The 14,976-nt window shown below is 39.1% G+C and overlaps 1 protein-coding gene across 1 annotated transcript in view; it reads left to right on the top strand.

Moving 5' to 3' along the window:
• Positions 1-14,976, top strand: part of SLC35F1 (solute carrier family 35 member F1) — a 228,740-nt gene that overhangs the window by 192,292 nt on the left and 21,472 nt on the right. Inside the window, exons 4-7 of the mRNA XM_058021134.1 lie at positions 327-486; positions 5,727-5,883; positions 10,097-10,149; positions 14,677-14,831. Coding sequence (XP_057877117.1) covers positions 327-486; positions 5,727-5,883; positions 10,097-10,149; positions 14,677-14,831 — 525 coding nt within the window. The remainder of the gene's footprint in view (positions 1-326; positions 487-5,726; positions 5,884-10,096; positions 10,150-14,676; positions 14,832-14,976) is intronic.

The raw sequence follows: 14,976 nt of genomic DNA, 5'->3' as shown, positions 1-14,976 counted from the left end.
ACTACCTTCCTGGAGGTGAGGACCAGATGGAATGGTGTGACTCTCTTTTGGCCCAGGTTTTCTTCCCATAGCTTTGAAATATGCATCTGAATCCAAGAGCAGTGCATTTGAGTGCATGTTGAGAGCAGCAGCTCCCCTGAATTCGTGGAATTGGCATTGATAGTCTTACCCTGAGTCTGATGTATGAAAAGCCACTTGAATACACTTGCTCTTGGTAGAAAGTGCTAAATAACCCTGCTTCCCTCAGCTGGATTCTGTCCTAGTACATCAGGGCAAAGTATTTGCAGGTTGATGTGTTCTTGATTTTTCTTCTCTTTTTTTGACAGCTCCTAGACTGTTTTGTGATCCCAGTGGTGATACTCCTCTCCTGGTTCTTCTTACTGGTACGATACAAGGCAGTTCATTTCATTGGGATTGTGGTCTGCATTCTGGGCATGGGCTGCATGGCAGGAGCAGATGTCCTCGTTGGGAGACAGCAAGGAGCAGGTAAGAATGAATGGGTTGTGTGGCCAAGTTCTGTTTAGAGAAGCCATTGACCACTGTGTGTCAGACTGGGGCCAAAAAGTGGGGAAACTTGGCAAGAAAATCTGCACCTTCATGGATCCAAAGCACTGCACTATTCAGAGTTGTCTCTTTGTCAGAGGGGCAGAAAGGGGTCACCACTTACAAGTCAGCAGTGCTGCAAACAGGTTTCTTGGGCCCTGTGCCTTACAACCCTCTGCAAGCTGGGGGGACAAGCTAAATATTTGTAGTTTTGTTCTCTTTTGGCTTAGCTGTTGGACTGCAAACCTCAATAGCTTCCTTTCCAAATTGGATGCATTTCTGAGTCGTAAGCACCTCTCACATCCACTGTGTGCTTACTTCTCAGCTTGGCTTGTTTTTCTACAGAGGTGGGATCACTTGGTAGGTGCTAAAACACACTGAATCTGCATATTACCAGTTGGGTTTTGCTCACAGTCTCGTCCTAAATCTTTGGGACTTTACGGTAACATTTTTGAAAAGAGCCTCCTTGTGTGTAAAATGTTCTTTTTTTCTGTGTGGCATCATATGAATAATGTGTGTGTATGTATTAATGCAGACTAGACAGAGTAAGATTTCATCGATCAACTTCCCCTGTCACATTGATTTCTCTAGTGCCAAGCCAAATGATGTGGGAAGGCTGGAAATTCTTTTCAAAGATTGTCAATTAGGCACAGTTTTCATTCTTAATTAAAAGCACTGAATTGTGAGCAGAGCATAATACGCTGGGATTTAAAATTCTTGAGTCAGCTTTCTGAATACAAATGCAAGTGCTGTAAAAACTGCATTTGCCAGAATGCTACTAAATAAAACAATGGAGTTGGTAACAGTGCTCGTCATATCTCCCTACCCCCTTCTATCTCTGTCCTTAAACCTGAAAGGAGACTTCTAGTTACTGGTCTCCTCCAGAAGTGGCCTTGCCCCAGCTAAAAATGAAATCATATACTCTGTACTATGTAACCAGCGAGCCAAGGCTGTGTTGGCAATGGCTGATTTCAGAGGGATTGAGATTTCAAACCCGGGTTCCAGAAGAAGCATCCTGTGTCCCAGCAGTCCAGAGAGTGACATGCTTGAGCGGGTGAGCTGTGCATCAGCAGGAGCAGGCGGGGCAGTGGAAGCAGACAAGGAACAGATTGAGGAGCACTGACACTTTGCCATCCCACTGCAGTAATTAGATGTTATGTGCCATGTTCATTATTGAAGCATGGGTATAGCTGTTAAGTAAATTTGTCCAGAAAAATTTGTGAACATGCATTATTGCCTTTTAAATTGGACTTACACATGAAAAACTGTGTCCATGCTCATTGCTATGCAGAGAGACTACAGCTTTTTTACTTTTTTTAGTAGCATAATGATGTTATTAATGATGCTGTCTTTAACAGGGTAAAATAGATCATCTAGTTTAATTTCTTTAAAAGGCTAAAACTACACATTAGAATGTACAAATAAAAAGAATTAATGGCAGGAAGAAAAGAAAAAAATTATTGAAACTCTTCATTAAGAGGTTGTACACCATTTCTAGGACTGGAAAAACTAAAGTAAGGAAGACACCAAAAGCAATGATACTTCATTAGTCCTCAGTAAATGTCTCTGTTTATCTTATATTTTAGGGGACAAGAACTATTGATACCTGTGTGCCCGTGTTGACCACACTGCTTACTGTATTAGGAGAGCCATAAGGCTCTGCTAGGTACCCACAGCATAAGGCAATTTAGCCTGCCAACACTTACAGTAAGGGAACATGAATTTAGAATGTATCACTGAAAAATTAAAAGGTATTTTCCAAACTGTCTGCAGGAATTAAGTATAATGTGCACACATGCTTTCAATTTTCGATTGTATTCTCACTGATATTTTGCACATTACTCAATGGGAAAACAGTTACTATAAAATATTTAGAGTTCCATGTAGAGTTCCATCATCTTACATGCATAGTATACCTGAAAAAACATTATTCTGAACTCTGAGTTACTTTCATACTTCTGTTCCTGCCATACACAGGTTAAACCACTCAAGTCTAAGTGTTTCATCCAGGTTTTTCAAAGCATTTCCTTGCTTTAATTTACATCAGTCTCTGGAAACCAGTCACATAAATCCTGCTAATACACATATCAGTGTTCAATTTAAAATGGGACACATTGAGAGTGATTTTTAGGTATTATGTTCATCAGTAATTACAATCAAACCAAAGAGAAATGCTCTTAATGGCAGGGGCTAGTGCAAAAATGTGACAAAGAGGCCTATTGGGAGTGTGAAAAGAAATCATGCCAGAACACAATTCACATTTTTGAAGATTTGTGTTGCACCATAATGCTATAACTAGTTCCCAAAACACTAACTCCGCTCTGGACCATATGACTTTTCCACAGAATATTAAATATGGTAACAATCATGAATATAAAGCTTGTTTTGCCAGGCTATGCTTTGTGTGTCTCCTGAAGAATGACCGACACCATTAAATTGTGAAATACAGCTTTATTATCCTAAAAGTCTTTAGAATGCATCTAATTAGTTGATACATGTTTTTTTTTAGCAATGAAACCAGTAGAGGCATGTGGATATTACAGGCATGAAAATAAATCTATAGGGATATGTCAGTCTTGGGGGAAAGTTCCAAAGTCTCAGCCTCTCGAGGAAGCAAAGATAAGGCATTTGACAACCAGAATAGTAATTGCTAAGAAAGAAAGCAAAAACATATTTTACAACATTTTTACACCAGTATATAAAGTTTTGGTGCACTAACTCCTTGGGTACCATGTACTACTCTAGTCACTGCATCTCAAAAAGAAGTCACCAGAAAATAAACCTGTATAAGATGTGGAGGAAAATGAGAAAACTGTTCAGGGGCATAAAATGGATTCGGATGAAGAGACTGTAGCCAGACTGGGACATTCCATTTCCCAGTGAAGGCAAGAAAGAGACCTGTGAAAGTATATGAAGTCTTCAGTGATATGGAAAGGGTCAATACAGAGTGATTTTTAAATATTTCTCAGGAAATTTTGGGATGATTCATACAATTTTGAGGTATCCAGACTAAGTTAAAAGCATGAAGTACTTCTTAGTAGTTGACCAAAAATATACAGATTTTACATAAATTGATGAAAGATCCCTCCAGGTTCATCAAATTTGATGGCCTAATGCAACTTCTATCTCAGAAAATGCCTGATCTACTGAGAACTGGCTGATAGAAGTCCCTCTGTACTCCCCTATTTGTCTGTGTGCTCTCCTCAGCCGCCCTGTGCTGCTGAGTACCCAAGGAGGTTCCAGTGTCAGAGTCTGGTGCTCTGAACAGAGCTCAGCTCCCTCTTCGGGAGGGCCCTGAAGGTTGAGGCTCACACTCAGCATGGGAAGAGCCCTTTGGGAAGAGCTGTCAGGGTGTGATGCTTGAGGCCATCCCATCTGTGTGAAAATGCTCAGCCTCTGAGCTGCCTTTGTTTCACAGATGCAAAAGGATGATATTTTTGTCCCAGCAGGAGCTCTAAGGTCAAAAGCTTTTTCAGCAATACTTCCCTGAAGTGTCAGTGAGTAGCTGCAATAAATACCAAAAGAGTGAGCTCAGTGAGGAATCAATGGAGCCACTGTGAAATATGAAATGCATCAGGGGTATGAAGAAGTTCTGTAAAGTCGTGATGGCTATTTTAAATTAAGAACATCTTCCATTACTAATTGAAGAGAAGACTAAAATCTTTTTAACAGGGCAACCAAATCATAAAAAGATAAATGGTCAAATATAAACATGTTGCCAGTCAAGAAATTCAGTCAAAGACTGGATGAGTATGTGAAAAACAATTGTAGTAGTATTTGCTAAATACACAGAAGCCACATCTCATCTGAGCTGAAAAATCTTGGAAACTAAGAGAGTATTACTGGGAATATTTTACATTTTTCTCCATTCCTATTGTCCTTAAACAACTTATACTTTTCTGATGCTTGTAGCCAGTGTTGGAGACAGGATTAAAGAACCCTTGGTCTGTCCTCTTATGACAGTTTTTATTATCATAAGTTTCTTCCCCCTAGAAAGCACTACAGTTTGGAATGATAACTGAAGGCTTAAAAGAACTCCTTAAAGAAAAATATTGAAAAGATAATTTTGAACCAATTAGAATGTTTGGTTTCCATTTTTATTTACTGCATTGTATACTGCAGTGTATATTTTACAAGTCAATTGAAACAAAACTTTGAAAGACCAAGACATGAAAAGTAAATCATGGTATTTTAAAAGAAAACAGGATTTCTTTTATAAAAAAAAGTGTAGTACTTCAGCATTTCTGCTGAAACTTTTCAAAGAAAAATCCATTATAATCCAGCATTTCAGAATATGGTTCTGCAGCAATATCTGACAGCTTTGTGAAGCTGTAGCTCTTGTAGAAATAATTTAACAAGCCATATGTGCAGAGGGAATTGCATGCACCAGTTTGCAAAGCTAGGGCCTCAGTTTTCAAGCTGGAACTTGATCTTGATCAAATGTCACTGCAGCTCTCCCCAACACCCAATAATAAAATCTTCCAAGACTTAAAAAGATTTCAAGCAGTCTTTCATAACAAATGTTTTAGTAATTCTGTATACCTGGAGGTATTGAAAATACATCTTCTTGTTCTTTGCATGCATTAGGTACTGCTATGTTAATTGAACCTCTTTTAGAAATCTGTCCTTTTCATCACCCTGTCTACACCCCATCCTTCCTCCTCCCTTTCTTGTCAAACAGCTCCATGTGAGAATGAGGTCAATATTAGGTTGTAATGATTTCTTCAATCATTTCACAGGTACACAGAATTTTTCGGTTGTCCTCAGATCTAAGTACTGAACACGTTTTAGACTGGTTAAATTTCAAGATGAGATGCAAACTGCTCTATAGAGTTGAGTCATACTCTCTCTGCAAAAAAAAAAAAAAAAGGTAGTAATAATAAAAAAGGATCAGTCTCTGAAGAGTGCCACTTGGATTCTATACTTTTTTCTGCAAGTTTTTCAGAATTTTTTGGCTTCTTCTTTCTACAGCAAGGTATATGCTCTTCCTCTGTCTGACTGATGCTGGTGTATTGAATAAAAACCATTCAAGTGACAGAATATTTGCATTCATTTTATTAACCCAGATAAGGGCTACGTAGTGACTGAGGAATGAAATATGTTGGGAAGAACATGCAATAGTTTTGGACAGAAGTTGGTTGTTTTGAGGCATTCTGATTTTTTTTTTTTCTATTTATCCCTAGGTGAAAATAAACTGATAGGGGACCTCTTAGTCCTTGGCGGAGCCACGCTGTACGGCATCTCCAACGTCTGTGAGGAGTACATCGTCCGAAACCTGAGCCGAGTGGAGTTCCTGGGCATGATCGGGCTCTTCGGCTCCTTCTTCAGTGGAATTCAGCTGTGAGTGGGCAGGTTTGAGCTCAAGTGCAGCTGTGGCCTCCACTGAGATACATTAACAACTCCTTCAAAATTAGCCCTTTCCTGTGGAGAGCAGGTGTCCTCTAATCTTGGAATTTGCATTGGTTTTCATATTTCGTATTGGTGATTTGAATAATAGCACAGATTTTTACCCAAGTACTCTAATTCGAGGACCATTGTCTTTGAGTAGTCACTTAAAGAGGGAGAGGACATGTCACACCATCTTGCTGCTGGAGGACAAGTGGATGCTTCACATATTATTCTGAACTGTGAATAACAAAATCTACAGCTTCTTCTGGTTCTATTTTATACATTTTAAAAGTCTCCTTGGTTTCTAAAAAGGTAGAAAACACATCCAGTCAGAAAGTATTTTATTGGTTTGCTTGTTCTGTAAAACTACATTATGATATGGAGGAAATCATGAAAAGCCTTTAAGAAAATGGCCTTTTCACTTCAAAATATTTAGCACATAGGATATTGTTGCATGGATTTCAGGATCTACGGACTCTGGTCTATATCCACATGTCCCTAATGAGCATCTCAACTGCAAGGCTAATAGCTGGAAGTTGGCTTCCAATGTTGCAGTACTGTGACTGATGTAAAAGTAACCCTACAAGATTGCTGCATTTTGTGCAGGACTGTCTCTGGTGCTTTTAATACAGAACAACTTTTGGCTATTAGTCCACAAAAAGTTACTTCTCTACAGGTCTAAGCTACTCTGCTTCTAAGAACAGGGGCTGATCAAAAAAGCCACAGCCCATTAATTCCTATTTCAATGGTTCTATTTTTTTTTTTTTTTAGCTAGAAAGCTTAATATATTTATAAGGGATCTGAACAAGTGTCTTAAAATTATTTATGTTAACTAGTTGCCATACAAGAAGTTCCCTTTTAAAAAATTTGGAATTTAAGAGCATACAAATGTGCCCAGTATCTTTGGCTGAAGCATTCTTTTATATGTTTGTGTTTAAGTAGATACTAACATTCTGAGGACATCAAAGCAGTACCCTTGTCTTGCTCTGTGTGTGTAAACTGTCATGTAAATGTCTCATACTCCAGAATTCAATTGTTGTGTCATTCCTCCCTCTTGACACAAGCAGTTAGTCACAATTCAGGGTCTGTGAGCTGTTCTGCTGGTGAAAATCTGGTTTTGGAATAAGGCATCTTTTTATAAAGAAGAAACAGCTGAAAGGAAACAATAAGAAACCATTTCTTTTATGAAAGCCCTAAGGTTTTTCTATTCAAACTTTGGCCCAACTTTGGTTCACTCCAGCAGGTTTTTCTCCAGCAGCCTCTGCAGCTTTTTGCTGATAGTGCTTTTTGGGCACCTTCTGCAGACTCAACCACACTTAGTTCATACCTGTGCCTTTTTCTTACCTTTACCTGTAATGAATAGCAGAAGTCACAGTTATTTGTTCATAGAGATTATATCTAACTAAATATAACACTTGCATCAAAGAGAAGCCAATTCCTCATGTTAAATTTGCAGGCTCTTTCTTTGAAAAACTACTGGCCACTTTGGTGCAATATAGGACCTTTAGATCCTCTCAACTGAAGGAGTCTTAGACTGTAACATAAAATAAACACACATAATGCCTGTTGTGCAGCAAAGGAGGAAGAGCTAAGGTGTCAGGGGAAACAGAATTAATGAGTTGACTGATTACCCAGACATGGTGGAAAGAGTTTAGTATGTTGAGTATGATTAAAGCAGGGAGGAAGAATAAGAGATTAGTTTACAAGAGCTGGGGATGTCACAATTACCCAGCAAATGGAAATAAGGTTATCTGATGGAATCACATAATCATAACATGGCCTGTTTTCTAATGCCCTCCTGAAGGTGATTCTGGTTCAAGCTCCAGGCTGCTTAGGAACTTGTTCAGTTGATTTCTTGGTATCTCCAAGAATAGTACTGCCAGTCATGCTGGGCAACCTGTTCCAGTGTTTGACAATTTTTTTCCTTTGTTATTTAATCAGTTTTCCATGCTGCAATTTGTGTCCATTGTCATTCATCCTTTTGTTGTTCACCTCCGAGAAAAGTATGATTACCTTGTCTGTAACTACCCATACCCATAGCTAAGACGGAAAATTTATCGTTGTGTCCTCCTTTCCCCCAGCTTAGACTTCTCTTCTTCATGCTAAGCAAACCCTGCTGTTTCAGCACCTCCTCTTACATCCTGTCCTCAACCTGCCTGACCATTGTGATGGAATTCCACTGTACTCTCTTCAATTTGTTATTGTCTGTCTTGTTCTGGACAGCCCATAATTGGATACAGGACTCTAGCTGCTGTCTCACAAATCACATCCTTCAGCTTTCTGGCCAGACCTTTACTGACACAGCTCAGGATGTTGTTGCCTTCCTCTGCTCCAGGGACACATTGCTGAATTGGGTCCAGGTTGTCCACCAGCACTCTAAGGTTTATTGCTGGAAAACAATTTCTATCCAGACAGCTCCCAGCCTGTACTGTTTCATAGTGTCACTCCACCCCAGTCCAGGAGTTAATACTTGCTTTCCTTGAACTTCATGAGGTTTCTTCTTGCCCTTTTCTATAGACAACATTGTGCATAGTCCACACATCTGGTCCATACCTCTTGAGTTTTGGAAGATCTGTAAGGAAATCATGTTGGAAACCTTGCTAAAGTAACAGTAGGTTACACACATACTCTCATTCCTTTCCTGTCCTTTATTTACTGATCCAGTCACCTCATCAAAGAAGGCAGTGCTCTTGAGAGCACTGTGCTGGCTCTTCCCGCTGGAACCCATCTTCTTCATTTCTTGCAAATGGCTTCTAGGTGGATTTGTTCCATAATCTTCCCAAAGGTTAGCATAATCTGGCTGGCCAGGCTATACTTTTTGTTCTGTGTTAAACTGAATGTTGCATTTGTCTCTTTTCAGTCATCAGGGACCTCCTCCAACTACCACAACCTTTCAAAATCATTGTGATTCCAATTCTTCAGTGCCTCTGGCATCACTAAATGGCCATTTCTGACAGAGTTTCTCTCACTCCTCTTTTTTCACAGATCATAAGGAATCACAAGCCATAGCATATTGTTTTATACATCTTTTGTATTGGCTACGCAATAATATGAATGCAATGTTCCTACGTTTAAGTTATGTGAAAATTTTTTTTCCAGACCAAGAGATGTTGCAGTTTGTTTTCATTATATTCTTCAGGAATTACTGATGAAAGAAACATATACCTTATGCATGCAAAAACACCTATAATTTAGTTATTTTGCAGAGAATATAGTCTTATTATTCTGTACACAGTATTAGATTTGCCTCACATCAGCAGCAAGCAAATTAAAATTTCCAGGATGCAACTCTTTAGACTAGATTAATCTGGAAGATGCTGAGCTCCTGTAGTTTTACTATTAGATTTGGTCTTCCACATACCACCTTTCCTACTAGGTACTTTGTTTTTCAATCTGTATAATTCCGTGTTTTATACTTGTTTAAAATAGTGTCCAGACCAGCATGAAGAGTTCTGCACAGCTGGATTTATCTGGAAATCACACAGACAGGGAAAGCAGTTACCTGCACGAAGACCTAGCTTGGGAGATGTCTTATCTCCAAGGGTCTGTTTGCCTGGATTGGGAAGAGCTGACTTGTTGGCACCTTAGAATTGTATGGATCTGTGACTTTGATGTTAATGTACAGAACAAGATTTACAAGATACTGAGAATGGACTTTTGCAGGTTTGCCTATCCTTTGCTTATTATCCTGACTTTCCCTGCTGTGACTGTTTTCTCTCAGTGTGTAACAAATCACAGGATGCTTCCCAAACCAGACTGTGATATCTATTTATTTTAAACTGCAGAGCTACTGCAGTGTAAAATAAATTATTATAGATATATTATTAATAATTAACATTCAAAAGGTTTCAGAATATTAAGTCAGAAAAGTACAAGAGGATTGAACGTTTAGGGGAATGGGCAAGTAGAGCAGGTATATAGAGAGCTGGAAATAAACCAGGAGAAATTGTATGCTATCACATCTGATTACTACCCTGAAGATCTTTCAAATACACAGACACAGGGATAATGCCAGAGTAGATTAGTAAACTCTTGATTGCATTTGGTTCCTACAGAGATTTTTTGTTATAAGGTTATTTATGTTGTTTCGTCCAGCACTTGAATTCAATGAGTGGAAGTAATTTAACTTCTGTTCTCTTACATCAAATTTTTCCTTCTCTTCTAGTGCAATCATGGAACACAAAGAGCTGTTGAAGGTCCCCTGGGATTGGCAAATAGGTAAGAACACACTTTACCTCATGGGAGATGGTTGCTGAAGGAGGTGTGGAGACAGCCAGCATTTGGGGAGGCAGGCACAGAGTTTCAAGGGAGCCAATGCTATTAACCAGTGACTTTTCCACTGGTTACTACCAAAGGTTGAGCCTCATAACTGCTCTCAAACAATCTGTCCTCCATTGGTGTGTTGTGCCTTCCCTGCAAAATCAGGTTAAGCATATGAATGCTGTAAGATAACCATTCAGACAGCCGTGAAGTAAAACAATAGTAGGGTTCCAGTTCTAAGACTGAATGCAACTCTGGGGCCATAAATGAGGCAGTCATTAAGAGCCAAACCTTTCCAATGAAAGCCAAGGAAAGAAAATGGAGCCTAACAAAATAACCTAAAAAAGTACTTGCAGTGCATATTATAGCCTCATAAATTCACTTCCAGGAGGAACATTTTGTATGGAAGTGATTTAATTGCTTTCAAAATAATTTTGGTGGAATAAAGCAGATGTGTCCTTTTAGACAAGTTTTGGGAGCATCATGCCCAATGAAGCAGTTATGGTGTTCTGCCAAGCAGGGGATTGCATTTTCCCATTTCAGCTTGGAAACTGAGTTTATGAGTGCCTTCTAATTGGTCCAGTGAATTATTTGGTTTAAAAGCAAATCGATATCTAGGGGAGTCCCTATAATCACTCCTTCACTGTTTATGACAATAGAAGAAATAAAAGAATACTAGTAGCACAGACCTGATTGATTGCAGAGGACTCAAGCTTTGGCAATCCATTGACAGCAGCTCTTTACCTAGTTTCAGACTGAACATCAAAATGACAACTCAGAAGTGTGCAAAAACAACTGATTATGTGAGGTCTCCCTGAGGGGAGGGGATACAAATTGTGGAATACGGTTGGTTTCTTTAAACTTGGTTTGCAATTTCCTTTCATCATCTTAAACCTTGATAAATACAGCACATTTTTCAAAAAACATTGCAGCTAGAATTCTTGGAAATTTGATGGTTGAGCTGTAAAACTAAGTGACAAATCAATTTAAAGTATCCATGGAGAGACACACTCAACTGTGTACTAAAGTGTATTGGCCTTCTTTAATCTGAGATAGTTAGCATAATTGCATCAGTGTTTGTTTATATTTCATGACAAGGAGCTTAGGGACATAATTAATCTGGTACTGATGATACCAGTGGTCATATTGAATTAATCTACTGTCCATGTAAATGTCGTATATACTTCCATGAGATTTCTCTTCAAACTCAGATCAGTGAAATGTGCTATTAAAATAAGGTCTTACTTAATCTGTGATGCTGCCAAGATGTCCCTGAAAGTTGATTACTAATTCTGAAGAGTCCTTATGCTTCACAAGGCTGAGATCATTTTAGCAAAACCATCATAGATATGAACTTGTTTTGTTAGAGCAATAATTGGAAATGTGGTGTAGTTGAACATGGATTAAATGGTGACAGTTCTGTAGTTCTTCCTTGGCTTCCACTGCACCTGGTGTACTTTGCGTTGCATTGGCAGTGATACAAGATTGTCAAAAAGTGATTGACAAATCTGTATCAGGGAGTTCACAGCCTTGTCCTGGGTAGTTATCCACTGTGACAGACTCAAACCTGCAGTCCAGCAGAGTTAAATCATCAGCCTTCCGATGGTGCTGATAAAGTCACAGCAGGCAACCTAATAAATAAATCAAGGTGGCCTGTTGCCATCTGCCATAATTGTGCTTTTAAGATGAAATGAGCTAGCTTTTAACTGATGCAAATGATTTTTGAATATAAAGATCTAAAGCCAATCTGTTATGTCTATCATGTTTAAAACAGGCTGTGTCCCTCCTGGTGTTAATTTTGGAAATTGCCCTGATACATATCATCATCTTCACACTCAGTGTGAATCACTGTAGCTCTGTTTGTATCCTTGAAGGTTTAAGTAATAATACTTGCTGACAACCACACTGAAAGGAGGATGATTTTACAGTTTTGGGAGAATGGTTTCATATGAGACCATGACAAGTTTTATAGTGATAGATGAAATACTAACAAATAAACTCACATCAGTTTTATGTAAGAGAAAAGCCAGTTTGTAGCTCTAAGGAAGTGTCCTTTGTTACCAGGGGTTTGAATATTTCTGAATGGTCTTTGTTCCAAGGCAGTATGGCAGATCATAACTGATTCCATGTCATGCCAATTAAACATTTGCTTTTGGAGTAAAAGCACAAAGGCAACATTTGTACATCATGGCACCATGCAACATTCAACCACCTTGCTCAGGAACAAGAAGTTCTCAAGTCATGTTGGTCTCTGTCCTGCTTGGGCTGTATTAGAGTGGTCCCTAGGGACAGATCCTGCCTATTTGTGTGAAGACACCAAGTGTAAAGAGAAATGGAGAAATGCTGAGGGACTGGGGCTTGTTCAGCCTGTGGAGGAGAAGTTACCTGCAAGGAGGTTATCTAAAGGACAGAGCTGGTACATGGCTCTGCCAGAGGTGCATGGCAGGAGGATGAGAGCTCAAATGACAGATTCAGACTGGATATAAAGAAAACCACCTCCACACTGTGGGCAGGCAGGCAGCAGAGCAGGTTGCCCAGAGAGGTTCTGGAGTCTGCTGGGTCTGCAGCACTAGAGGCGATTCCCAAGGCTGCTGTTTGCACTGCATGGGTACCTGAGGAGGCTGAGGCTTCAAGCTGTTGACTTAAATCATATTTTCAGTCTCAAAATTGGCCTTCTAAGAAGCATACATATCTGGAAATCATATTATGTTAATTTCATTTGTTTATTGTCACCACTAAATGCCACCCAACTGGTGGATATTACATATCTTTTGAAGCTGTAAATGAAATGCCACTTTATATTCACCTCTGCTAGGACAGCTACAGTTTAAGCAATTTTCCACTGGAACTGAAATGCCCTTTGGAAAAGCAACCTGTGAAGCTGGCTGTCAAATAATGTGAACACCAAGGCAGTACCATAAAATTACACTGTAAGTTGAGTGCATAAACCAGCAAAGCTGTGTTAAATCCAGACAGCCAGACACTTGGTGGACCAGCTGGTGATTTGCAGACTGTGTTTGACAATGCTGACTTCTGATCCAGAATGGCTTTGGCGCCTGACCTGTTCTTCTTGAGCCTGCAAGAAAAGCTGGATTAGTGCTCCTGTATGCAAAACAATTTCCCATTGACCAAAACTTAATTCCACATGGTGCAATTATTTCCCTGCTACAGAAGAGTCACAGAGTTTAAATAAAGCAGCTTTCAAGCACTGCCTAAAACTTAATTCTGTTACCAGTATACAATGCACACCTTATAAATTTGCTGCCTATGGGTAAAAGCAAAAAGTTTTTGCTATAATTGTCCATATTCTGAATATAAATTCAAAATTCCTTATCGTGCCATAATATGTATGGACACTGATAGTTTGTGTCTGCTATGTTCATTTCAGTTGAGTGTACACTTCAGTTCATATGCTTCCAAAAGACTCAATCTGTCACAGCTGATTTTTGTCCTTTAGACAGCTTTTCTAAAGAATTTTTAACTAAATGGATCCACATGCAGATATATGGCCATTGTATAGCTTTTTTTTTTTATCCTTTCTAATCCCTTCCAGGACTTTAGCAATCAGATTTTCTACAACTTTTAGTCAATAACATGTTCTGAAGAGCTGGCATGAGTCTAAATTTAGGCTTATGCACATATCAGCTGGGAATTCTGCAGCTTACAGCAGCCTAAGAAATATCATTTGCATGAGAGCAGATGAGTAAAGTGTTTGCTGGTTTTTTAACTTCATATTGATTAATTTGCCTTGGGATTTATCAAGTAATAACTGAAGCAATGAATTCTTTCCCAGTAAGTTATTTAGGTTTTTTAATTAATTTAGATTTTTACTGTAATGTATTTTTATTATATTAGTGTCTAACAATCTAATTTGTGTGAGGCACTCTGTAAACATGTAGCAGGAAAGAGTTTCATCTCACAAAAGTTTTATTGAGGAAGGTAGACAAAAAGGAGTAGAGGAACAGAAGTGCAAAAATCTGAAGTGATTTGTCAGTTTTGTTGGCAAAATAGGTCTAGGATCTCTGACACTTGAGTGCTGTCCTCATGCATTCATCCATTTGCTCATTAACTCCTCTGAAAATAGTATTGCATTCATATTTTGGGTCCATTCCCAAAAAACACTGTGTGGTCCATCCAACTCAGCTGAACTCACTTGGTGCTGGGGACATTCAGCTCCTGCAGAGACTGAATTTGATACATTCAAATGCATCATTATGTCCAAATCTAAGTAGGACATGAGGTAGTCACTGGTAGTATATGACACCAACTTGAAACAGCTCTTCTGTTATGGAGACACCAAAGGACCCCATGTCCAGTGTTGATATGGTTTTCAGTCTGTATATGTGTACATTATTAATTTGAATTTTTCTTTAAAAAGCATTATTCTTTCTTTTCCTAAAAGCACAACCTTTGGAAGAAGGTTGTCCCAGCAAAGTCATTTCTGCAGGCTGTGAGGTCACTTTGCCTCTTGTTTCTCTTCTGCAGGCTTGCTGTATGTTGGCTTTAGTGCCTGTATGTTTGGCCTCTACAGCTTCATGCCAGTGGTCATAAAGAAAACCAGTGCTACTGCTGTCAACCTCTCCCTGCTCACAGCTGACCTGTACAGCCTCTTCTGTGGATTATTCCTCTTCCACTACAAGGTATGTGAAATGAGAGATATGTTTGGTAACAGCAGTATGCCTCAAGAAACATCAGTTAAGGACAAGGAAACAGAAGAAGCCTCCAAGCTTTGCTAGGTCTAAACAGTTAAAGTGCAAGTTGATTTTTTTACTTCAGGCTTCCTAC

The sequence above is a fragment of the Melospiza georgiana genome, chromosome 3 (genome assembly GCF_028018845.1).
Source record: "Melospiza georgiana isolate bMelGeo1 chromosome 3, bMelGeo1.pri, whole genome shotgun sequence".
NCBI classification, from domain to species: Eukaryota; Metazoa; Chordata; class Aves; order Passeriformes; family Passerellidae; genus Melospiza; species Melospiza georgiana.
The sequence above is the reverse complement of the archived record's forward strand: the minus strand, read 5'-3'. Positions and strand labels throughout refer to the sequence as shown.